Source organism: Zeugodacus cucurbitae, chromosome 2 (assembly GCF_028554725.1).
Source record: "Zeugodacus cucurbitae isolate PBARC_wt_2022May chromosome 2, idZeuCucr1.2, whole genome shotgun sequence".
Classification (NCBI taxonomy): domain Eukaryota; kingdom Metazoa; phylum Arthropoda; class Insecta; order Diptera; family Tephritidae; genus Zeugodacus; species Zeugodacus cucurbitae.
The window spans coordinates 37993936-38019030 of NC_071667.1; the positions used below are offsets into that span (position 1 = coordinate 37993936).

At 39.9% G+C, this 25095-nt stretch overlaps 1 protein-coding gene across 1 annotated transcript; it reads left to right on the top strand.

The window, feature by feature from the left end:
- Nucleotides 1-6194: 6194 nt before the first annotated feature.
- Nucleotides 6195-8691, top strand: LOC128921554 (SCAN domain-containing protein 3-like). The gene is made up of 4 exons (XM_054229532.1): nucleotides 6195-6500; nucleotides 7070-7660; nucleotides 7725-7831; nucleotides 8577-8691. Exons 1-4 carry the CDS (start codon nucleotides 6195-6197, stop codon nucleotides 8689-8691), a joined length of 1119 nt encoding a protein of 372 aa, XP_054085507.1.
- Nucleotides 8692-25095: the final 16404 nt, after the last annotated feature.

Genomic DNA, 25095 nt, shown 5'->3' on the forward strand with positions numbered 1-25095 from the left:
TTAGCAAATGCTGAGTTCGAGGCACTGCACCAACTACGTGAGGCAAAGTGCCCTCAGCCGCTTTTCACCTCCTCTCTGGCCCAAGCCTTCTTCTTCACTCAGGTTGGACTTGCCTTCGAGTCGGTTACAAATGCCGACCGCTGCCTTGTACCTCGATTTGGCTTTCAACCCCTCCTTGCTGGGCTTCTTCCGGGGCCCTCTCTTGTTGCCAGAGTTGGAACCCTCGGTCGAATCCTGCGGAGAGCGAAGAAGCTCTTCTTCTTTGTCCGTATTTATGCTCACAGCGCTTTCTGGGTCCGAATCTTAATGGATTGCGGAGCCCGCGCGCTGCAGAGCTGGTCTGGCAGTAGCATTACAACCACCGCAGCCTGCTCCCGTTGCAGTGGAGGTGTGGCCGCTGGCGACACAGCTTGAAAAGTCGCTGTGTCCGCCGGTGGTAGAAGCCTCGTCTCCCACCGACGATTGGGCTGATATCCCAGCCCGCTGTTCTTCCTTTTTAACCTCCATATTGAGTTTTGTATTCGGGGGTCTCTACCCCTAGCGTTTTATACCTACCGCCAGGTACCTCACTGGCAATGGCCGATGTACTCACGCCTCCACCGCCCTATGAGGATACATATGGAGCATTCCAACATATGATGATGGTTGTGGAGTACATCAGCCTTAGCTAGATGGCGCCTGCCTGCACTGCCGTGACTTAGCTTGTCATAGACAACTTGAGACCCCAGCAGTGCAGGCCGCGCCACCCATTGCCCAGTCGACACCCGCGCGGAGGATATAGCCAAGAGGAATTTTTGTCGACCGAAATATAAGGTAATTATTACAAACTTTTATGTTGTAAAAATTCGAATTTTACTTTATATTTTATAGAAACCCTCCTCCCAGAAATTGGATGAATCTAGTACTATTGAAATTAATAAAAGAACAGATCCTAAAAAAACCAAAAGAGCCCTCACATAATGTACGCAACTTACACTTGCAGGATGCACGGGGTATTTGACATTTGCCACTCTTCCTCCAGCCTTTGTCCTAAGCTAAAATTGTTCAACTATTCAATACTGTAACGAAAATGGCACCAGAACAAACTAGAATTGGTAATCGAAATCGATAACTTACCAGATGTATCTAGACATCGATATTCGTAGTTGCCAGAATGTTCGGTGCCGATGTATCGCTTACAATCGACTATATAAGGGCTGCCGGACTGGCAGCAAGACACAGTTCTGATAAGAGAGTTGTCGAGTGAGGACAATTCTAAGGAGAGAGTAGTCGAGCAATGTGTAAACAAGTTATATAATGGTTAAGTTCAACGTTTTAAAGATACCACAACTCAAAAAAGAGTTGGAACAATGAGGCTTAGCAACGAGGTTGAAAGCTGAGTTACAAGCCCGTTTGCGAAAGTCCATGAAAGAAGACAACATCAACGTGGACGAATTTGTTTTTCAATCGCTGTTAGAGGAATCGACAACGAAAATTAAGGAGCAGGAAGAGACTCCATGTTTGTCTGGAAAATGGAAGAACAGGATACGCGGTGGTCAACGCGAATGAAAGAATGGGAGATATGCTTAACAACAAAGTAAATGAGACGTGTACGTCAATACCTTTGGAAGCGTATCGAGAGGTTTGGTTATCACAATTGGAAGTGATTGGGGTGTCCTCACAGTTGAAAGAGGAGGAGTCGATGGAGGTGACCTTACAAAGAGAAGAAGTGTCAACACAGCTGGAAGTGCATGGAGAGTGTATACCATCACAGGTTTCGGCACAGGTGTCGACACAGTTGAAGGAATAGGAGGTGCATAAATCGACGCAGCTGATCTCAGAGGAGACAGTGGTGTCATGGACAAAAGATTGTGATCTGAAGGAAGAAGACTCTCAACAACATGAGCCTACAGGTATGAAACGTCCAAAGAAAGAAGAAATGGCTGCAGAACATACAATCGCAAAGGCACAGTCCAAAAGTTTCACATTAGTGACTGGTTGCTTATATCTGGTATGGAAAAGTAAAGAAGGACAAATCTCCCGATCTTTCATGGTTGCTTGGATTGAGAGATTGCCTAAAGTTCGCTACGAGGGTTTAGTTAAAGGTTAAAGTTTGCCTAAGGGGACGAGACTCAGGAGTCATAGCGAGATGAAGCAATACAGTTCGGAAGCACCATTTGAGCGATTTGCCATGGTTGTATATGGCCCATTACCTACCAGCAAATCAGGAAACAGGAATGGTTTGATGGCTAGGATGAAGAAATACCCAATTCTAAGCCAGGAGACTGACGAGATGGTGGACGTGGACATCAAAAGTTGGGAGATGTGCCAGAAGCTATGTGCCCGGAAAATATTTGAAGCTCCACGATCTGATATCATGGTGGAAAGGTTCATCCAAAATTTGGAAGAGCAGTTTAGAAAGCTGGTGGACAGTTATCATCACAGATACAGAGGATGTCCATATATCCATGTTCCTGGAAACAACGGCGTAGACGACTGCGAGTATAATTTCTGGTTACTGATTGATTTAAAATTTAGGATTAATGCCAATGGAGAAAGAAATGCTAAGGAGAATAACAGTATCCTAGAAGATAAGATGAAAGGAAGAAATGCTAAGCGTTTGGTTCTGGAAGTATGTCTAATCGGGACGATCAGACTTAAGTGGAGGGCAGTGTAACGAAAATGGCACCAGAACAAACTATAATTGACAGTCGATAACTTGCCAGATGTATCTAGACATCGATATTCGTAGTTGTCAAAATGTTCGAGTGCCGATGTATCGCTTACAATCGACTATATAAGGTCTGCCGGACTGGCAGCAAGACACAGTTCTGATAAGAGAGTTGTGGAGTGAGGACAATTCTAAGGAGAGAGTTGTCGAACATAGTGTAAACAAGCTATAAATTAGAGTTGTAAAGTAGAGTATTGAGTACTAAAGTGTTAAGTTATAAGGAATTAGAAATAAAGTTTAGTGTATAGCCATTGAAGTGTGACTTTTATTTGACAATCCAGTGATCGAACTCAGGATAGAGTTTTAGAGTATACGATTTTTTTTGGAAATCCGTTACAATACGTTATACATATGTATATAGTGTACTACGATAATACATGTATACAGTAAATATAATAATTAAACACTTAAATGGTATCATATTTTCAATAAATATGTAATACAATTAATAATTTTGTTTTTAAATTCTCATTTCGGGTTTTGGTAGAACTAACCGAAAATAGTGGGTATGGTTTCAGGGCTTTTGTAGGTCTCAGTACTGAAACTACACGTGGAGTTTTCGTTCGCAAGTTTGGGTCTTTCATACGTGATTGTACCTAGAACAGTACTGAAAGTGCACATGTAGTTTTGGTTCGCAGTTTTTGGTCTTCCATCCGTGATTTCACCAAGATCATTTGTGCAAGAGGTATGTATAATGTGCTAAATGATGAATGTAATGTGCAAGAAAGGGATGAACGTTTACACGTACACAAGTTTTTGCGGCTATCATTTATACATTGACAAAATTTACATATTTTACATATAAAGTTAGTATGAATTATTCAATTTTTATAATTTACTATTTCTCAAAAGTTTTAAGTATTGTTTTTTTTTGTGTTGTTCTACAATACTACTATTACGATTGTTACAAATATTCGTACATTCATTTGTATATATATGCTAATTTAACAATATATTTATTTATATTAATAAATTGAGTGCTATTGCTCATTGTTGTTTTTAGAGCTCTGTTAATTATCCATTGTGTAGATCCAAGTACATCATCAGGAGACACAGTGTTTAGCACGTCGAAAATAACTGCTACTCCAAAAGTCCGATGTAATTTGTAGTACATCATCCGATGCCTGAAAAATATTTAAAAATGGTTAGAAATAATTAAAATATGTATATTCGTAGAACAAACCTTGTTTTTTGCCTGTTGCGTTGTGGGATTTTACTTTTATTGTGAATTTGAATATGTATAACTTGTGTTGCTGCTACACTTGTTACACCATTTGGCGATAATCCACCAATATTATTAGCATGGGAAGTATTAATACCAACTCTGTTAAATAATAAGAATATCATTATTGTTTTGTCTTAGTTTTGCAAATAAATTCGTTTCAATAATATCCGTTGTAGCATATTTTGTGTTGTATTTCTAGGTGCATGATTTCTGTTACTTCCTGACACAAAGGACTACGAGTGCTTCTTCCATCATACGTCGAATTTGTAATGTACAATTGATCAGCGATTGCCGTTGTATGCAGTGAAGAACTGCTGGTAGGATTCCCCGCACCCATACCAAGTATAGCTACCATCCTATATGGGAGTATATGGGTGGTATCCAGCTTAAGCTTTGTCCGATGTTTGCAAATATCTGAAAAGGATAATAAAAAGATAAAAGTATATTCTAACAAACGATTTTATGTTTAGTATATACATATATAAGTTTTGATATTATCAACTCACCCATCTGCCTAAAGTGGCATAATCCTTTTCTGCTTCTCTTTTTAGTTTTGCATGTACGCACCAGATGTGCGTTGCAGCTCGCTTTGCCTTCCGAGACCATTTTCTGCAGTTATTTCCTCAAAATAAGCTGCAGCATCCAGTCAACCATAGTACTGTAAAGAAAAAATTAAATAAATGCAAAATAATATCAGTAATAAATTATTAATGCGCACTTACATCCACTCACTTAAAATTTTCTTTTCATATGAATGGGGGCCATGGCGGAGATTTTGATCGGTTCATTGTAGTACGTGCATCTCTCTCTTATACATTAAGATTGCCTTTTAACTACAAAAAGCGACTATTGCGTATGTGTTGGTAAAAGCTGAAAAACTTTGCATGTGTAGTGGTGTATGAGTTAGCTCCGTCTTGTAGGGTTGTATTATTGGTATTTTAAATTTTTAATAATTATTATAGATTAATTTTTAAATATTAGTATTTCAGTAAAAAATAAACTTTCATTTTTACAAACGTTTTTGCGGCTATCATTTATTCATTGACAAAATTTACATATTTCTCTCAAAAGTTTTAACTACTGATTTTTTGTTGTTATACAATTAAAATAAAATTTCACTACATGTACAAATATTCGTACGTTCATTTGTATATAGATGCTAATTTAACAGTATTTTACATTTAAATTAATAAATTTAGTGCTATTGCGTACGTTCAAAATTTATAAATTAACAATCACAATATTGAAAATGGTAAATTGTATGTTCAGCCTAATAATGCCTACATAGTCAAATCAGAAGCAAGATGAACAACTTCGGCACCTCAATATTGTTTTTACGAGCTCTTTTTTTATAGTAGGGGGAAGCATCGAAAGGCGGAGTGCGGAACTTTAATCCGCTAAACCAGTGTTTTTCAATCTTTTTGATTTCGCGACCCCTTTACAGGTTGAAATATTCTGGCGACCCCCTTGTGTCCTAGTAAGTCAAAGAAATAATTTAATTTTAATTAAAAGACTACATACATTAGGTAATCAGTTTTTCCTATTTTTCATTCAAATTTATCTATTATTCGCGCGGGTCATACTGCGTCGGCGACGGCGACGTTGCGGTAACAGCAAGCGCCCCGCGCGTGCCACCCGCAATATTCTTTTGTTTCAACTCTCATCAAGCGCTGAACACATAGACGACGACAAGCGACGAGCGACATCTGTAAAATATTAAAATACACGCGTTCTTATGGGCACAGCTTATTAGACAACAGCACGACTTCGCGACAAAGCGGTTGAAGTCTTCGCTGTCGCCAAATTAGAAATGTTTCTAATTTTGCCGACGACAATGGCCGCTGTAGAGCTGCCACTAATATGTGAAATGTAAAATTATTCAAAGTTCTTACAAGTGTGACTTTATTTTGGCAGCAGAAGCGTAAAATAGCTTTAATATATCATTTATAATAACAATCGATTATTTAAAACCATTAAATCGACCAATTTTTACATTTTTTGCACAAAAAATTCACTTTGAACAAAGTGTGTAAAATTTATTGAAGTGAAAGGTTTCAGTACGGCAACAACGAAATTGCTGTTGGATATGTCGCTACCGTCTTCAAAATGTTCAAGACGCTGGCTTCAAAGCGACATTTGGAATCTGCCGTCGTGTCGTGTCGTCGTCTTTGTGTTCAGCACTTCACTCAGTTAAGCGTAGTAGCCGATGAGTTTTGACGTCATTCTTTTGTTTTTTCGCTTGCTCTGCGCGTTTATAAAATGGATAAATTTCTCAAAAGATCGCAGCCTTCAACATCTGGTGCGAGTATCAATAGCGGTGGTGATGAATCGAATCCGAAAAAAAATAGACATTACGATGACAGTTATTTGAAATACGGGTTCACAGTCATAAATAATAAACCTCAATGTGTAATTTGCGGCGATGTTTTATCACGTGAGAGTATGAAACCGTCAAAGCTTATGCGGCATCTCACAACCAAGCATCAAAAAGAAGCTGATAAGCCGTTGGATTTCTTTGAACGAAAGTTGAAAGCTCTTAGACAGCAGCAAAATACTATAAATCAGGTAAGTAAGAAAATAATGAAAAAAGCGTGGGGTGCACTATAATGATGAGCGATATTTCACTACCGGTGATTTTTTCACTGTGAAAAATCACATATAGCAACTGTGATCAATTTTTGTAAATATCAGTGATTTACAATCGCAATTGCAGTTCAGTAATTTGAGTTCGATCACAGTAGCTATAGAGGAGTTCAGTGTTTTTGTTCGGTAACGGTATATATAGGAGTTCAGTAATTCTAATTCGATCACTGTAGCAATAGCAGTTCAGTTTCTAATTCGATCACTGTAGCAAAGCAATTCAGTAATTCTAATTCGATCACTGTAGCAATAGCAGTTCAGTTTCTAATTCGATCACTGTAGCAAAGCAGTTCAGTGATTCTAATTCGATCACTATAGCAATAGCAGTTCGAAAAGTAACAATCACTGTTCAGTAACAATATCAGTTCGAAAGTAACAATCACTGTTCAGTGATCACAGTAGCAATTTTAGTTGTGATTTTGATAATTTTGGGTACGGTGATTAATTTAATTTTTATTGACTGTTCACTTGTATATTGTTTGGTTTATTTTCAGACATCCAGTGTCAACGGGTCAACATTATTAGCTAGCTACAAAGTCGCATATCGAGTTGCTAAAGCAGGGAAACCACATACAATTGCCGAAAATCTTATTTTGCCAGCGGCACTCGATATGGTTGAAATTATGGTCAGTAAGCAGGAGGCAAACAAATTAAGAAAAATACCACTTTCTGACAATACTATTTCACGCAGAATAAACGATATGGCCAAGGATATTCAAGAACAAGTAGTCGAAAAATTAAAGAATAGCCAACATTTTGCTTTGCAGTTCGATGAATCTACAGATGTTTCCGACTGTGCACAGTTTGTAGTATTTGTGCGCTTTGAAGCAGATGACAGTATTACGGAAGAAATCTTATTTTGCAAAGCACTTCCTGCAAACACTACTGGCCAGTGTTTGTACGATATGTTTTTAGAAAGCACTTGCGACTACGATATTGATTGGAAAAAATGTATCGCTATTTGTAGCGATGGCGCTAAAGCTATGACTGGCAAAATTAGCGGACTTATTGCAAAATTAAAATCGATAATACCAAACATATCCTGGACACACTGTTTTCTTCATCGACAGGCTCTAGCTGCTAAGGTAGTACCTTCTGATTTAAATGACGTGCTCAAGGAGGTAATAAAAATTGTGAATTCTATCAAAGGTAAAGCTTTGCAATCTCGGCTATTCAGAATCGTTTGTGAAGATATGGGATCGCTTCATCAAAATCTCCTTTATCATACCGAGGTCAGGTGGCTATTCAAAGGAAAGGTATTGACAAGAGTTCTGGAACTGAGAGCTGAATTGTTAATGTTCTTACAAGATGCAAAATCAGAATATGCTCACCGTTTTTCTGACCCTATATGGCTCTTGAAATTAGCATTTTTGGCAGATCTTTTTAGCCACCTTAACAATTTGAACAAGAACCTTCAAGGAAGAGAAGAAAATATTTTAACAGCTAAAGATAAAGTAAAAGCATTTCACGCAAAACTTCGTTTGTGGTCGACCTCTCTGCAAAACAAAATGTTTGAGTCTTTTCCGTGTGTTCAGAAGATTGTTGAAGATAATGCATCAAACCAAAGTTTTGCAGAATCGGCTCATATTCCTTGCATGGTACAAAGCTTGCATAATTTACAATAGAAACTTTTGACATACTTTCCAGACTTGCACTCTGAAGCTGACAATGGGCGTAGATGGATTTTAAACCCTTTTTTGGACAAATCAATAGATCTGGCTGATGTCAACACAAAAATGAAAGAATGTCTTCTAGAATTAGCTACTGATGGCATGCTTAAAATGGAATTTCATTCGCAAAGTGTCGACGTATTTTGGATGAAAAGAAAACACGAATATCCAGAGCTGGCAAGGGAAGCTCTTAAATTATTAGTGCCATTCGCCACTTCATACTTGTGTGAACTGACATTTTTTTCAATGGTAGACATTAAAACTAAAAAAAGAAATAGACTGCAATTAGAAAATGATTTAATTATTAATGTTTCAAAAATAACCCCCTTAGGGGTCGCGACCCACAGATTGAAAAACACTGCGCTAAACCTAATCTACTCTCAACACAAAACTCTCCCACGGAACCACCGGCTTCGCTAACAGCTTTCCATTTATCGGATTACTGACACATAAGTGCAGTCAAATTTTCCACCATTAAACTACCTCTTGGGCAATTTTAAGCCTATCTCTTGTACTTAAAAATCGGGGGCACTCAAAAAATATGTGTTCACAGTCTTCTATGGACTCTGTACACATCGGACTAGTGTCACGACGGAATTTATATTGGTAGCTTCTGAAGCATCCGTGACCACTTAATATTTGGGTCAAGTGGAAATCAAGGTCCCCATGCTGTCTATTTATCCACGAATGGATGTCAGGTATGAGTCTGTGGGTCCACCATTCTTTGGTTGAGATTTCCCACCGCTGCTGCCACATTGTTATGCTCTTATTTCTCTCGTCTCTCTTTTTGGTTTCTGTTATTTCTGAGAGTTCGTTTAATCTTGCGAATTCGTCACCCTGAATGTCTATGGGCGGCATTCTTGCCAGTACTTCAGCCGCTTCGCTGGATATAGTGCGGAAAGCACTTATTACTCTTATTGCTGAGAGTCGATGTACAGCATTTATTGGTTTCGCATACGCTTTTATGTCTAGCGCCTGGGCCCATATTGGGGCCGCATACAATATTACGGAGCTCATGGCTTTTACAATTAAAAATCGCTGGCTGGAACGCACGCAGCCTCTATTTGCCATCATTTTTGATAAGGCGATATAAATCTTATTTGCTTTATTTGCCGTGTACGCCAAGTGTTCCTTGAATTTAAGCTTAGAGTCTTAAATACCCCTAAATACTTCAACTTTGGCTGTGAAATAATCGCACACTCTACAATAGTTAGGGTTATGTTTTCCTCAAGTTTCCTGGTACTTATAAGCAATACTTCTGTTTTGTGCTCCGCCAGTTCCAAGCTCATGGAAGAGAACCATTGCCGCAGACCATTTATACACTCATTACATTTGTTCTGGAGGTCACCGAGCTGTTTAGATACTGCTACCACAACAAGATCGTCCCCGTATGCAACTAGTTTTACATTTTTTTGGTTGTTGTTTTCTCAGCACACCGTCATACACGAGGTTCCAAAAGAGCGGACCTAAAACAGAAGCTTGTGGAACTCCACTAGAAATAGAGTAGCTCTTAGTTCCTTCGTCGGCGTCGAAGATCAATCTTCTGTTTTCAAAATGTACGTATGTGATTGGCGTTCAACCGTTTAGCCGGTTATAGACGAATCGATGAGAGCGCGCCACTCCTCTCTTTCCTTCGCAGTTCTACGCCAGTTGGAGATTCCAAGTGTAACCAGGTCGCTCGCCACCTGGTCCCCCCAACGGAGTGGAGGCCTTCCCCTTCCTCGGCTTCCTCTGGCGGGTACTGCATCGAACACTTTCAGAGCTGGAGTGCTTTCGTCCATTCGGACAACATGACCTAGCCAGCGTAGCCGCTGTCTTTTTATTCGTTGAACTATGTCAATGTAGTCGCATAACTCGTAAGCTCATCGTTCCATCGTCTGCGGTTTTCGCCGTTGCCAATGTTCTGAGATCCATAAATCTTGCGCAAAACCTTTCTCTCGAAAACTCCTAGTCCGTCTCATCGGATGTTGACACCGTCCACGCTTCTGCACCATAAAGTAGGACGGGAATGATAAGCGATTTATAGAGATTGATTTTGGACTTTACTGTTGCAAGAGTGATTCTGCGCTGGATTTCGAGGCTGACATTGTTGGTGTTGTTGATACTGGTTTCCAGGTATACGAAATTATCTACAACTTCAAAGTTATGACTGTCAACAGTGACGTGGGAGCCAAGACGCGAATGCGCTGACTGTTTGTTTGATGACAGGAGATATTTCGTTTTGTCCTCGTTCACCAAAAGACCCATACGCTTCGCTTCTTTATCTAGTCTGGAGAAAGCAGAACAAACGGCGCGGTTGTTGCTTCCGATGATATTAATATCATCGGCATACGCCAGCAGCTGTACACTCTTGTAGAAGATTGTACCTTCTCTATTTAGCTCTGCAGCTCGTATTATTTTTTCCAACATCAAGTTAAAGGAGTCGCTTGATAGTGAGCCATCCTATCTGAAGTCTCGTTTGGTATCGAACAGCTTGGAGAGGTCCTTCCCAATCATGACGTAGCTTTTGGTGTTGCTCAACGTCAACTTACACAGCCGTATTAGTTTTGCGGGGATACCAAATTCAGACATCGCGGCATAAAGGCAGCTCCTTTTCGTGCTGTCGAAAGCAGCTTTGAAATCGACAAAAAGGTTGTGTGTGTCGATCCTCTTTTCATGGGTCTTCTCCAAGATTTGGCGCATGAGGAATATGTGGTCCATGGTGGACTTTCCAGGTCTAAAGCCACACTGATAAGGTCCAATCAGTTTGTTGACGGTGGGCTTAAGTCTTTCACACAGTACGCTCGATGGAACATTATAGGCGATATTTAGGAGGCTTATCCCACGGTACTTGGCACAGTTTGTGGGATCTCCCTTTTTATGGATTGGGCAGAGCACACTGAGATTCCAATCGTCAGGCATGCTTTCTTCCGACCATATTTTGCAAAGAAGCTGATGCATGCACCTTATCAGTTCTTCGCCGCCGTATTTGAATAGCTCAGCCGGTAATCTATCGGCCCCTGCCGCTTTGTTGTTCTTCAGGCGGGTAATTGCTATTCGAATTTCTTCATGGTCGGGTAATGGAACATCTATTCCATCGTCATCGATTGGGGAATCGGGTTCGCCAACTCCTGGTGTTGTACTTTCACTCCCATTCAGCAGGTCGGAGAAGTGTTCCCTCCAAAATCCCAGTATGCCCTGGACATCGGTTACCAGATTACCACCATGGTCTCTACATGAGGATGCTACGGTCTTGAAACCTTCGCATTTCGGCCTCTTTAGTTTTTTTGTCTGCAGATGCGTCTCGCTTTCCTCTTCAGCTCTCGGTATCTATCCCATTCCGTGTTGTGGTCGTTTGCATCGTTGCGAGGTAGGCAGTCTGTTTTCTCTCCGCTGCGAGACGGCATTCCTCATCGTACCAGCTGTTTTTTTTGACTTTTCCGAAAGCCAATGGTTTCGGTTGCAGCGGTACGCAGTGAGTTTGAGATGCCGTCCCACAGTTCCTTTATACCGAGATGGTGATGAGTGCTCTCAGAGAGCAGGAGTGCAAGTCGAGTAAAGTATTTCGTGGCTGTATGTTGTGTTTGTAGCTTTTCGACGTCGAACCTTCCTTGTGTTTGTTGACGGGCGTTCTTTGCTGCACAGAGGCGGGTGCGTATCTTCGCTGCAACCAGATAATGGTCCGAGTCTATATTTGGTCCTCGGAGCGTACGCACGTCTAAAACACTGGATACATGTCTTCCGTCTATCACAACGTGATCGATTTGGTTACGCGTGTTTCGATCAGGAGACAGCCTTGATGTATTTTCTTATGTCGTAATCTGGTACTACAGCTGATCATATATTGGGCCCCGGCGAAGTCGATCAGCCTAAGGCCGTTTGGCGATTTTTCGTCATGGAGGCTGAATTTTCCGACTGTTGTGCTAAAGACACTTTCTTTACCCACCCTGGCGTTAAAATCGCCTAGCACGATTTTGATATCGTGGCGGGGGCAGCGCTCCTTGTCCCGTCCATCGCACTTCTTGGATGGCGGTGATGTCAGCCTTTAGTCGTATGAGAACATCAACCAGCTGGGCAGAGGCACCTTCCCAATTAAGGGTCCGGACATTCCAGGTGCATGCCCTTATATCATTATCCTTAAAACGTTTGCAGGGGTCGTAATCAAAAGGGGGGTGTCTCATCTGAGGCTTTATTTTTCGATTATTCATTGGTACTCCGTTTTTATGTGGTGGGTCCCAAGCCCCGCAGAAGCGGGTTCGCCTTCGCACTTTAGCTGGCCTTCAAACGGATGTTTGTTGGCTACCCAGAGGATACTTGGTCTAAAACCGGAAGTCGTGAGCTGCTTGAATCATGTGGAGAAGAATCGTTTCTGGACACTCCCAAGTGAATGTCAATCAAAAACTTTCATCACTTACGTGAACTTCGACACATGATCCCATCCTCCCATTTTCAAAATAGCTCATAAAAATATTTATCATCCAGGGTAATCAGCGCACAATATTCTTTTGTCCACCTTTCCATCTTTTGCCTCTTACTGCACATTTTTTAGTGTCAACGACTTCTCTTAGCGCGTCGATAGTGGATCTATTTTTTACGAAGTCGTATTGTCTCTCTGATAGTCCGCCGGCTTCCTTGATTGCAAGCTCCAAGCGGTTTCTTATTATGTTTTCGTACACTTTCCCTATTGTGTCGAGCATACACAGAGGTAGGTACGATGATGGTTCTTCCGGTGGTTTCTTTGGTTTTGGAAGTAAAACCAGTCGGCACTTCGACATACATATATAACAAGGGCATAATAGGAGACACTGTGTTTAGCACATCGAAAATAAGTAGTGAAACGATGTAATTTGTTATACATCATCCGATGCTTGAAAAATATTTATAGTTGGTTAGAAATAACTAAAATATCTATATTCGTAGAACAAACCTTGTTATTTGCCGGTTGCGTTGTTATTGCTATTAATTATTGCTGCTACTGCTGGTGTTGTTGTCTGAGTAGTGATTACATGCTATTTGAAAGCATACACATGTTATACGCCCAGTGGCGAACGCAGGAACGCAGGGTTTTTAGGTAAAAAGACAATGTTTCATTATTTTATTCACAAATTGAAGTCTAATCGTCTTTTATTTTGGGCCATAATATTTAAAATCTCTTCCTCCGTCACGTCTATATCTCTATGGATATTCAAGAGAGCCATTCCGTTCAGGCGTGCTTCTCCAGTTTAATTTCTTAAATATGTTTTAAGCCTGCGAAGTGAGGAAAACGAGCGTTCATTTGAAGCGACAGATATAGGGATTGTTGCTCCAATATTTAAAAAACGATGCACTGTTTTGAAAATTTTTGCATCGCAACAATTCAACGCGTCTAAAAAAGTTTTGGATCTCTTTGATTTCCTGAAAATATATTCAAAATTTTAGTTAGAAAATATAATCTGAAGAAAAGATTTTTAACATTTTCCACATTCTAAATTCAGCAACGAAATCATCGGGATCTTCTACATCAGCGGACCATTGCTTTTCTAAAACACGCACAGTCTCCTGCATCTCAATAACGTCAAGATTTGTGCATTTATTTGGCAAAATGTTTTCAATTTGGAAAGCAGATCCCGATGTTTTAAAAATGGTTCATTGATTTGGTCCAAAAAATGATCTAAAAACGGTATATAAATTGATCTGCGATAATATTCTTCCGGTTCGCCTTCATAATTGTCGCGATTAGTTTGCCGTTTCGCCTTAATTCGCCCTTAAATCTAAAAAAATCCAGTTCAGCAGCCACAGAGTTATAAGGCAAACTCATTACTTTGAAGCAAATTAAAAAATGTCTCTGTCCAGTTTATATTTTTCTGGGTTTTTTAATTGGCCTACATTCCCACAACTTTTTAATACTATCCAGATACAATAAGTTTGTTTTTAGTTTAACATTTTCATAGTTTAAAAAAATTAAATTCTATCAGCAGAAAAGTATCAAAATAGGCCGTTTGTGAACAAAAAAGTATCAAATCACAAAATTTGGAAAAAAAAGTATCAAAAAAGATACAATTGTATCAAAACGGCAACGCTGTTAGTGAATGTATTCATTTATTTTACATATTCATACATCGTCGGCAGAAAGATTGCTTTGAAAACAACAAATTACAATTTTTCAAATGGCTATGTAGAATAAAATTCTACTATTTAAAAATTCAATTACTTTGGGGGAGGGGGGATTTTCACACACCAAACAACTCCCCCCCCCCCCCCTGCGTTCGCCCCTGTATACGCCTGACAGACGGTGGCATTAATTCGGAATAACTGCTTTAATCGGGGTTAATTCGAGAGTTATCTCAGTTAACTCCGTTTGCTAACTCCCATTTAATCCTCAAAATTTTACATTTTACAACATTGTTGAACATAGCCGCTTTTTATCTATTGTGAATGAAAATTTGCAAAACTGACAGCTGTTTTTCAATTAAATGTAAACAAAAGGATAAAGTAAAGAAAAAGTAAACAAGTAGAAGTAAGAAAATTTTAATATTTATTTTTGAATAAAATAATATTTTTTTTTAAATTACAGATGACTTCAAGAAAGCAGAGATCCGGATGGTCACTCCATGATGAAATAGAGGTTATAGATAAGTGGGAAGTGCATTCCCAAGATCTTCGCAAGGTAAAGAGGAACGCGCATATTTATCAAAATATGGCCCATGAAATGGGCAATAGATACACGGCTGAGGAGATTCACCGCAAAGTGAAGAATTTGGCCAAGAAATACATGTTAGTTTAACTAAAAAAATTAATTACATTTCAGTATATATATTGAAATCCAACAGAGAGGAAAAAACTAAAATTGGCCCATCCGACGGTATCCCTTCTTGATGGAAACACTACCAGGCAGTACATCGAATTATCGGGTCCACAGCCGTCAATTCCACAACGTGCATGTCGTCCTATCGTATGGTAAACACATCATTTTCTTTTCAATAATTTATTTCAATTATTTCATGTGTATTTCCATTTAATTTTTTAGAATTCATTATCCATTCAAACGCCTCAGCAACCATCCGCAACATGTGCACTGCCATCTCCGTCATGTGTGGTGTCGTCACCATCGTTCATGTTGCCGTCTCCATCACCTTCGCTGCCGTCGCCATCACCTTCGTTGTCATCGCCGTCACCTGAAAGAAAGTGTAATTACAATGGTGATATGGTGAAGTTAATGAAAGAGCAAACAGAGATATTAAAATCGAATGCAGTAGTGAATGCAATGTAGTGAATGATGAGATTGTTGGTGCGATTCGTGAGCACAACAGAATTACGGACAGATTTTTAAATAGGATGGAGAAACTTACCGAAAAACTTTAAGTCCTTCTTCATTTTTTTAATTTTTATACATGATTTTCTCATATATGTAGAATAATCTGCCATCGGGCAGAAGATTCTACGGTTTTCGGTAACCCGTTGGCGATTCGACTGAATAAAAACTCGTGTTCTACGACTCGTTACTTCATTACACTTTATTCAATTATTTATTAAACACTTAAAAGTTCTAGAGGCAAAGTTCAATACTTATAAAAAGACTGTGTGTTCCCGCGTACGCGGTACAAGAGCAAGTGTCCGACACTATTCTATGTACATATGTAAGTAATCTTAGAAATTATGATGACCGCCGTTACAATCCACTATTCGAACTATTATAACGAAATTCGAACAGGTGGTTGCCATCTGTTATGCTATGACTTTAATTATAACTTATAACTCTACTTATAATCCCACAATCGGCCGTCCTGACAAGTTATTCGCCCTCGAATAGCTAGCCCCACTTCTTCATATTCTCTGCTACTGTAGCAGCAGTCGGTCCTTCGTGGTTCCCTATTTTTTCCACTTCGTATCTTCCGTGTGGTAATTTAGTGACAATCTTATACGGTCCGAGAAATTTAGGTCTCAACCTCATATCAACCCTAAACTGCGTTCGTTTGATTGCGACTAAATCGTTAATTCCATAATTAAAGTTTCCTGGTTTCGGTTAGCGGACCTACGTGATCTATGTGATCGGTTCCTGACGGTTCTTGATACTTATCGATTGGCGTCAATAATCCTTCTTTTTCCCCCTTTAGCATCTGTGACAATACACTCAATGCATGCCTTAACTACCCTTTGTACTTTCTCGTACAAGTTTATTATATAATAATTTTTACTTAGAACCTCTACTGTCTTCTTGGCTGCAAAGTGTTCTTGCCTGTGAGCTAACTTTATAATCTCTTCCTCCATACCCGCAGGTACGACTAATAACTCCTTGATGGGATCGTAATATACTAATTCATTTCTTATGTAAAACTTTTCATATGGTGCGTTCTATAACGCTTTCTTTACTGCCCTATTGCAATCGTCTTGTGATTGAGCTTCATTCAATCTAAACTTTAACGAGTTTTCGATCAATAAACAATATACGCGACTTAATGCATCTACATGCTTCATTCGAGTACCGGACCGGTGCTCGACTACGTAGTTGTACTCCTGGAGGAACATGGCATATCTTTAAGCATTTCCCCGACTTGATCGTCTAAGTACCTTTGGTCTTCATACAACACACGACGTGGCCGTTGATACATTGGCTGCTCATCTTTCAAAATTAGTTTCATATCGACTGACACATGAATCGGTTTCCGAGGCTGATAATTATTTATCAACGTTTTGACGAACTTTGCATCGGATTCTTCTAAATGTGGCAAGTGTACTCTATCCAATTGCTTATCCATCTGCATTTCTATTCCGCTCAAAACTTTAAATTCTCTTCCATTGCTGAAGCCTTCATTAGGACATTCCGTGTCCTCCCTACTTACGTGGATCTCTTTCACCACCATTTGTGGACTAACCTTATCTTCACACACTTGCTCGGCTGAAACCCTCTCACTCCCTGAGATTTCAGTTTCATCGCCCCCTTGGATAAATTTACTTCCAACCTCTTGGATAAACTTACTTCCAATCTCTTTTACCATCAATTCCGGATTACCCTGATATTCGCACACTTGCACGGTCGATACCTCACACCACTCACTCCCTGAGATTTCAGTTTCATCGCCCCCTTGGATAAATTTACTTCCAACCGCCAACTCTTTGGCACCCGTGTTCACTAACACTTCCTCATCCTTATAAGGTTTTCTAAATTCCACACTACCTTTTGTAAACAATAAGTCCACTTCTCTAAGTATATCGTTTCCTAAGGTTGCCGCGTATGGTATATCTTGCACTCTTAGTACTTCAAACTTGCCTTTCATCGTCACACCTTCTACAGTGACCTCTGCTATAAAGTTACCCATGGTTTCAATCTCGCTTTTTCCTATTCCGTACAATCGTTTTTTCTCTTTGCTGAGATTAATTTCTCCTAATCTCCTAAAAGTATCAAACCTCAACATACTCGCACAGCATCCCGTATCTACCAATGCGCTAAACGTGGTCTTTTTAACCACTGCGTCCACGAAATAATAATCACCTTTTCCCACAACGTTTTGGTCAACTGTGTTAATGCACTCATTTTTCACCGCCCTGACTGGCTGTGACACTTTGCACTCATGGGCATAATGGCCCCTTTCCTTACACTTAAAACAAATTACGTTGTTTATTCCACCACTTGGGCATTCTCTCGCTAAATGCCATTCCTGATTACAACGGTGACATTTCTTCTTGATTCTGTCTTCGGTACCTTTGCTGGTACTTGAAGACGGATTGGAAACTTTATTAGATACCACGGATGTACCTTTAATTTTTTCATATACTCGGATTTGCTCTTTCAATTCTTTCAAACTACGTGTTTGATACAACACACTTTTACTCATTCTACTATCCGGTATACCCTCTACAAAATACTCTATTATAATCTTTTCATCGAGCGATATTGGCTTACCGAATTCGATTATGGAGTACAAATATTCATGTAAACTTTCTTTAGTCTGTTTACGTCTATTCCTTAACGTTCGGTGTACCTCTGCGGCACTCAACTTCTCACCGAACTCATCGAGTAAAGCTGTCTTTAAACTATTCCAATTTCTGATTCCTACAGCCCCTCGCACAAACAGTTTGGCTGCACCCTTCAGCAACTGTTTCCCATATACGAACTTCTGTAAATCGTTCCACCCTACTGTCTCCGCAACTTCGTTGAACTCTTCAACCCCGTGGTACACGTTATAGGTACCATCTCCATAAAAACTCGATATATTATCCTCGACATCCCGCAACGTAAATAACACACTATTCATACTTCTATCCTCTGTAGTGTATAACGAATTTGCCGATTCGTTATCACTTCCTACCTCATCTACCTCATCTCCAAAAACCATATGTTGCAACAATCTCATTTGCAAATCCTTCTTTCGGCCAACTACGCTCAAGTTCAGTTCCCTCAACTTCTCGCTTAGCATGTCAACAGTCATACCCTTTACAGTCTCGGCGTCCATCTTACAAAATGTTTCTTTATAAACTTATGAGTATTCTTATATTATTTAGCGATAATATGTGTACATACTATTTAATTACAACATGTATGGTATTCGAATTTACATGTGATTCAAAACATTGCTACTACGCGTATATCTATTACATTATAATGTGTATATATAAATATGTCAAAGGCTTATCTGTCTGTTCCGCTTTGCTGCTAAGCCTGTTGCTCACCGCTGCTGTTGCTGTTGACCGCCGCTGCTGCCCGCTCCGCTGTTCTACTATACTCTCTCTCTCTGCTGCCGATTACCGCTTTTATGTAAGCTTCATTGTACTGCTTGATGTTTCGTTCTCCTTTCGTTGCTGACGCCTTTTTCTTATTGGCGTTTGATAGAAGTTACCGTTGCTGTTGACCGTTCACTATTATGTACACTTCGATGTACCCCTCGATGTTTCATTTTCCTTTCGTTGCTGACGCCTTTTCTTATTGGCGAAACTGCTTCCCCTTCGTTCTAGTACTGCTATTCCGATTTGACGACCGTTGCGATAGCTGTTAGAATTGGCGTTCTAACGGTATAGACTACTGCAGCCTCGCACTGCAGGTACAGTTTTTCACCATCGACTTCTGCGACAATAGTTCGCAGATTTGGTTGGAATTTCGCCAACCCGTTTCTTAATGTCCGAAACAAAAGATCACCGACATTCCGTCGAATAAACACTTAACCCATTCACTGTTCAATTTATCTTTATCACGCTGCTCCTGGGCCATATCGCTTATATGCCCGTTCGCAAATTTCGTTGGGATTTCGCCAACGCACTTCTCATTTTCTGAGTACAAAAGTCACGTCACCGCCGTTCCGACGAATAAATACTTTACCAATTCAACGTTAATTTTTCTATTTCACTTTACAACAACTGTTACTGGGCCATATCGCTAATATGCCCTTACTTTTATACAATATTCTTCGCACTTTTACTTATGACAAACTCGCGCTTGGGCATCCCGGACGAGCCCCCAATTTGTAGAATAATCTGCCATCGGGCAGAAGATTCTACGGTTTTCGTTAACCCGTTATCGATTCGACTGAATAAAAACTCGTGTTCTACGACTCGTTACTTCATTACACTTTATTCAATTATTTATTAAACACTTAAAAGTTCTAGATGCAAAGTTCAATACTTATAAAAAGACTGTGTGTTCCCGCGTACGCGGTACAAGAGCAAGTGTCCGACACTATTCTATGTACATATGTAAGTAATCTTAGAAATTATGATGGCCGCCGGTTACAATCCACTATTCGAACTATTATATCGAAATTCGTACAGGTGGTTGCCATCTGTTATGCTATGGCTTTAATTATAACTTATAACACTACTTATAATCCCACATATATTAATGGAATTATTTTAAGAAATATGAATTTTAAATAAATACTTCGTTTTTTTAAAGCATTAAGTTGTGTAATTATGTGTTCTAATATTTTAGAAAATATGGAAATGCTGTTGATAAAGATTAATATGTTTTCTAGTACTCTGCTATAAATTATAGAGATACTTACCAAAACTCAAAGATATTGCATTTCTAATAGCCGATGCTGTTACATCATTTTCCCCAGCTCTTGTTGTGTGATGTGGTTGATTTTCTCTTGTTATTCCTACTGCATCTTGGATCCACGAAGAAGGAATATCATCATTTTCAATTTAAAAAAAAATTGTGTAAAATACAACAACGTTGACATTTTATGGAGCTGCTTGCAAGCCTCTGCCAACTTTTCGAAATTGAGCTTTTAATTGGCCTAAAGCATTTTCTATAACTCTGCGACATTTGGACAAACGGTAATTAAATGTTTTTTCTAAAATTGGTTGATTTGGTGAATATGGAAAAGGCTTGACCATATAAGCGAATTCGAAAAGCTGAATCGCCAATAAATAGCACAGGAACATTAACACCTCCAATTATTCAGCTGTTCTGAGAAAAAATTTCGGAGATTTCATGACAATTCTTAGAACTATTTTCAAAAATGTATGTCATAGTTAAAAGGATATATAAATATATATTATCGAAATACAACATACTAAACTTACAAATTTCCAGGCTCTTCTTTGGCGTGTCTGGAAACTCGCCACTGCATTACTAGTTTGTTACATTTCATTAATGAATCTCATATTCCTATGGAGTTTTAGAAGTAGTGTATTTAATTGTTTTTGTATTATTGAACCAATTGGACTGCTAACAACCTTAATATTCGCCGTCTTTCCATTTTTATTGTTTCAGTGTAACACACTGAAAATATTATGATTATGACAATCAGCTGTTTATGAGAGTTTATAACTCGCTTTGCTGCCACCCACAAAATTGGGACTGATTAAAAGCGCAGTTAATCGGGAATAACTCTGCCGTCTGTCTAGCGTATTACACTACTTCGCGCTTATCCTCCATTATTTATTATAAGCATGGGAAGTACTAATACCAATTCTGTTAAATAATAAGAATAACGAAATTATTGTTTTGTTTTAGTTTTGCATTTAAATTCGTTTCAATAATATCTGTTGTTGTAGCATATTTTGTGTTGTATTTCTAGGTGCATGATTTTAGTTACTTCCTGACACAAAGGACTACGAGTGCTTCTTCGAATTTTTATTGTACGATTGATGAGATTTGATTTAGATATTTTAAATGATTTTTGTTTAATAAAATTAAATTAAATATTCATTAAATAACGATGAAAACACAAATTGTGAATGTTTAAACTAATCACAATTTGATATAAACAATAATATACGGGCATATGTGCATATATTAATTAATTCATTGTTTTTTATTATAAAATGGAATTTTTATTGTCATTAATTTACTTCAGTTTTAAAGATCTTGAAATACAATTTATTCAATATAATATTGATTAATTTTTAAGTTGTAATACGACGTATTTGTCAAAAGCAGCACACGGATGTCTATCAGCAAATTTCTGCTAGTTTTCGATTTCTTTATTTTTGCTAGTTGTGAGAGTAACTTGCCATTTTTGACATTTTCCTCTCTCAAAAGACCAGTAGCTGCCAGCAGTTAATATACACAGCTATTGTCAACTCACCCATCTGCTTGAAGTGACATAATCCTTGTTCTGCTTCTCTTTTTAGTTTTGTATGTACAGTTATATTCCTTTAAAATACGCTGCAGCACACAGTCAAACATAGTACCGCTCTGTAAAGAAAAAAATTAGGGTTAATGAATGTTGCCACTCTAACTACCGAAATTGCCATTTAACCACAAAATTTCCTATTGTGTATGTGTTGGTTGGGGGGATGGGGTCATTTGTAGATGTTCACGCAAGTGAGGAAAGTTTCTGATGGCCATTCACTTGGGAGTGGCCAGGACCGATTCTTTTGCATATGACTCAAGCAGCTCACGACTTCCGGTTTTAGACCAAGTATCCCCTGGGTAGCCAACAGACATCCGTTTGAAGGCGAGCTAAAGTGAGAAGGCGAAGCCCGCTTCTGAGGTTGTGCGTAGGGTTTGGGACCCACCACATAAAAAAAACCTCCCCAATGAAAAAACAATCAGAGCCTCGGAAGAGAAACCCCCCTTTTGATGACGACCCCTGCAAACGTACTAAGGATCATGATTTGAGGGCATTCACCTGGTATGCCTTTACCCTTAATTGGGAAGGTGCCTCTGCCCAGCTGGTTGATGTCCTCATACAACTAAAGGCTGACATCACCGCCATCCAAGAAGTGCGATGGACGGGATAAGGACGGACGAAGGTGGGTCCTTGTGACATCTACTACAGCAGCCATATAAAGGAGCGCAAATTTGGTGTTGGATTTGTGGTGATCCTGGCATTCACCCCGGTGGATGAACGTCTAGCCACAATCCGCATTTAAGCGAGGTTCTTCAACATATCGCTGATTTGCGCCCACGCCCCAACGGAAGAGAAGGACGATGTGACCAAAGATGCTTTCTATAAGCGCCTAGAACGCACCTATGAGCGCTGCCCCCGCTGAGATGTAAAAGTCGTGCTTGGCGATTTTAACGCCAGGGTGGGTAAAGAAGGTGTCTTTGGCACAACAGTCGGAAAATTCAGCCTCCATGACGAAACATCGCCAAACGGCCTTAGGCTGATCGACTTCGCTGGGGCTCGAAATATGGTCGTCTGTAGTACCAGATTCCAGCATAAGAAAATACATCAAGCTACTTGGCTGTCTCCTGATCGAAACACGCGGAACCAAATCGATCACGTTGTGATAGACGGAAGACATGTTTCCAGTGTTTAAGACGTGCGTACGCTCCTAGGACCAAATATTGACTCGGACCATTATCTAGTAGCAGCAAAGATACGCACTCGCCTCTGTGCAGCAAAGAACGCCCGTCAACAAACACAAGAAAGGTTCGACGTCGAAAAGCTGCAAACGCAACAGACAGCCGAACGATTTTCTACTCGACTTGCACTCCTGCTCTCTGAGAGCACTCAGCAGCATCTCGATATAAGGGAGCTGTGGAACGGCATCTCAAACTCATTGCATACCGCTGCAGCCGAAACAATTGGTCTCCGGCAACGCCCAAAAATCAGTTGGTACGATGAGAGTTGTCATTCTGCAGTGGAGAGAAAACAGACTGTCTACCTCGCAACGTTGCGAAAGACCACAACACGTTCGGGGTGGGACAGATATCGAGAACTGAAGAGGGAAGCGAGACGCATTTGCAGACGTAAAAAGAAAGAGGCCGAAATGCGTGAGTATGAAAAGCTTGAAAAGCTGGCCGACATGGGTAATGTTCGAAAATTTTATGAAAAGATCAGGCGATTTACAGAAGGTTTCAATACCGGAGCATTATCATGTAGGGACCGAGGAGGTAACCTGGTAACGGATGTCCAGAGCATACTGGGATTATGGAGTGAACACTTCTCCGACCTGCTGAATGGCAGTGAAAGTACAACACCAGGAGATGGCGAACCCGATTCCCCAATCGATGACGATGGAATAGATATTCCATTACCCGACCATGAAGAAATTCGAATAGCAATTACCCGCTTAAAGAATAACAAAGCGGCGGGGGCCGATGGACTACCGGCCGAGCTATTCAAATACGGCGGCGAAGAACTGATAAGATGCATGCATCAGCTTCTTTGCAAAATATGGTCGGAAGAAAGCATGCCTGACGATTGGAATCTCAGTGTGCTCTGCCCAATCCATAAAAAGGGAGACCCCACAATCTGCGCCAATTACCGTGGGATAAGCCTCCTCAACATCGCGTATGAGGTTCTGTCGAGCGTATTGTGTGAAAGACTAAAGCCCACCGTCAACGAACTGATTGGACCTTATCAGTGTGGCTTTAGACCTGGAAAATCGACAATGGACCACATATTCACCATGCGCCAAATCTTGGAAAAGACCCGAGAGATGAATCGATACTCACCATCTTTTCATCGATTTTAAAGCTACCTTCGATAGCACCAAAAGGAGCTGCTTTTATGCCTCGATGTCTGAATTTGGTATCCCTGCAAAACTAATACGGCTATGTAAACTGACGTTGAGCAACACCAAAAGCTCCGTCAGCATCGGGAAGGACCTCTCCGAGCCGTTCGATACCAAACGAGGCTTCAGACAGGGTGACTCACTATCGTGCGACTTCTTCAATCTATTACTGGAAAAAATAATAAGAGCTACAGAGCTAAATGGAGAAGGTACAATCTTCTACAAGAGTGTACAGCTGCTGGCGTACGCCGATGTTATTGATATCATCGGAAGCAACAACCGCGCCGTTTGTTTTGCTTTTCCAGACTAGATAAAGAAGCGAAGCGTATGGGTCTGGTGGTGAATGAAGACAAGACGAAATATCACCTGTCATCAAACAAACAGTCAGCGCACTCGCGTCTTGCCAACAGGTGTTATTTTGGACTGGGTAGGCAATTGCAAAGTAAAGTCCTCTCTCGACGAAAAAAATCAAGGCTGACGGTCCGAACGTAGTATTAGACCTAAAATCAGGCAGTAGTATATTCCAAAAGACTGTTGATGATGTTCTACGCGAGGTTATAGGAAAATCCTGCCATGTTTATGTCGAAATAATCAAATACCCCCCTGATGAAGAATCGCATTTGAAGCATATCGATTATATTCTGCAAAAACTTGCAAATGCAGGAATGCGCGTGTCGCCGGAAGAGTCTACATTTTTCAAAATATAAGTACAGTTTTTAGGTTTTCTTGTTTCCGAAAAAGGCATAAGAACTTGCGCAGATAAGATCCGTGATATCAATAATTATGAAACTCCAAGAACGCTGCGTGCCTTGCGTTCATTTCTTGGCCTGTCCGGCTATTATCGGCGCTTTGTAAAAGATTATGCCTCAACTGTCAAACCTTTAACTCTCTAACTTCGCGGTGAAAATGCTCGGGTTGGTGCAAAAACATCAAAACAGATAAAAATCAATCTAGACGACGAAGCTCTAAATTTTTACTGACCACTA

What these genes read in the sequence shown, in the direction of transcription:
- LOC128921554 (XM_054229532.1), top strand. Translation starts at nt 6,195, where the DNA reads ATGGATAAATTTCTCAAAAGATCGCAGCCTTCAACATCTGGTGCGAGT. An exon ending in GACAGGCTCTAGCTGCTAAG is followed by an intron (nt 7,661 to 7,724) that starts GTAGTACCTTCT and finishes ATTCTATCAAAG; the next exon opens with GTAAAGCTTTGCAATCTCGG. An exon ending in GGTGGCTATTCAAAGGAAAG is followed by an intron (nt 7,832 to 8,576) that starts GTATTGACAAGA and finishes TAACCCCCTTAG; the next exon opens with GGGTCGCGACCCACAGATTG.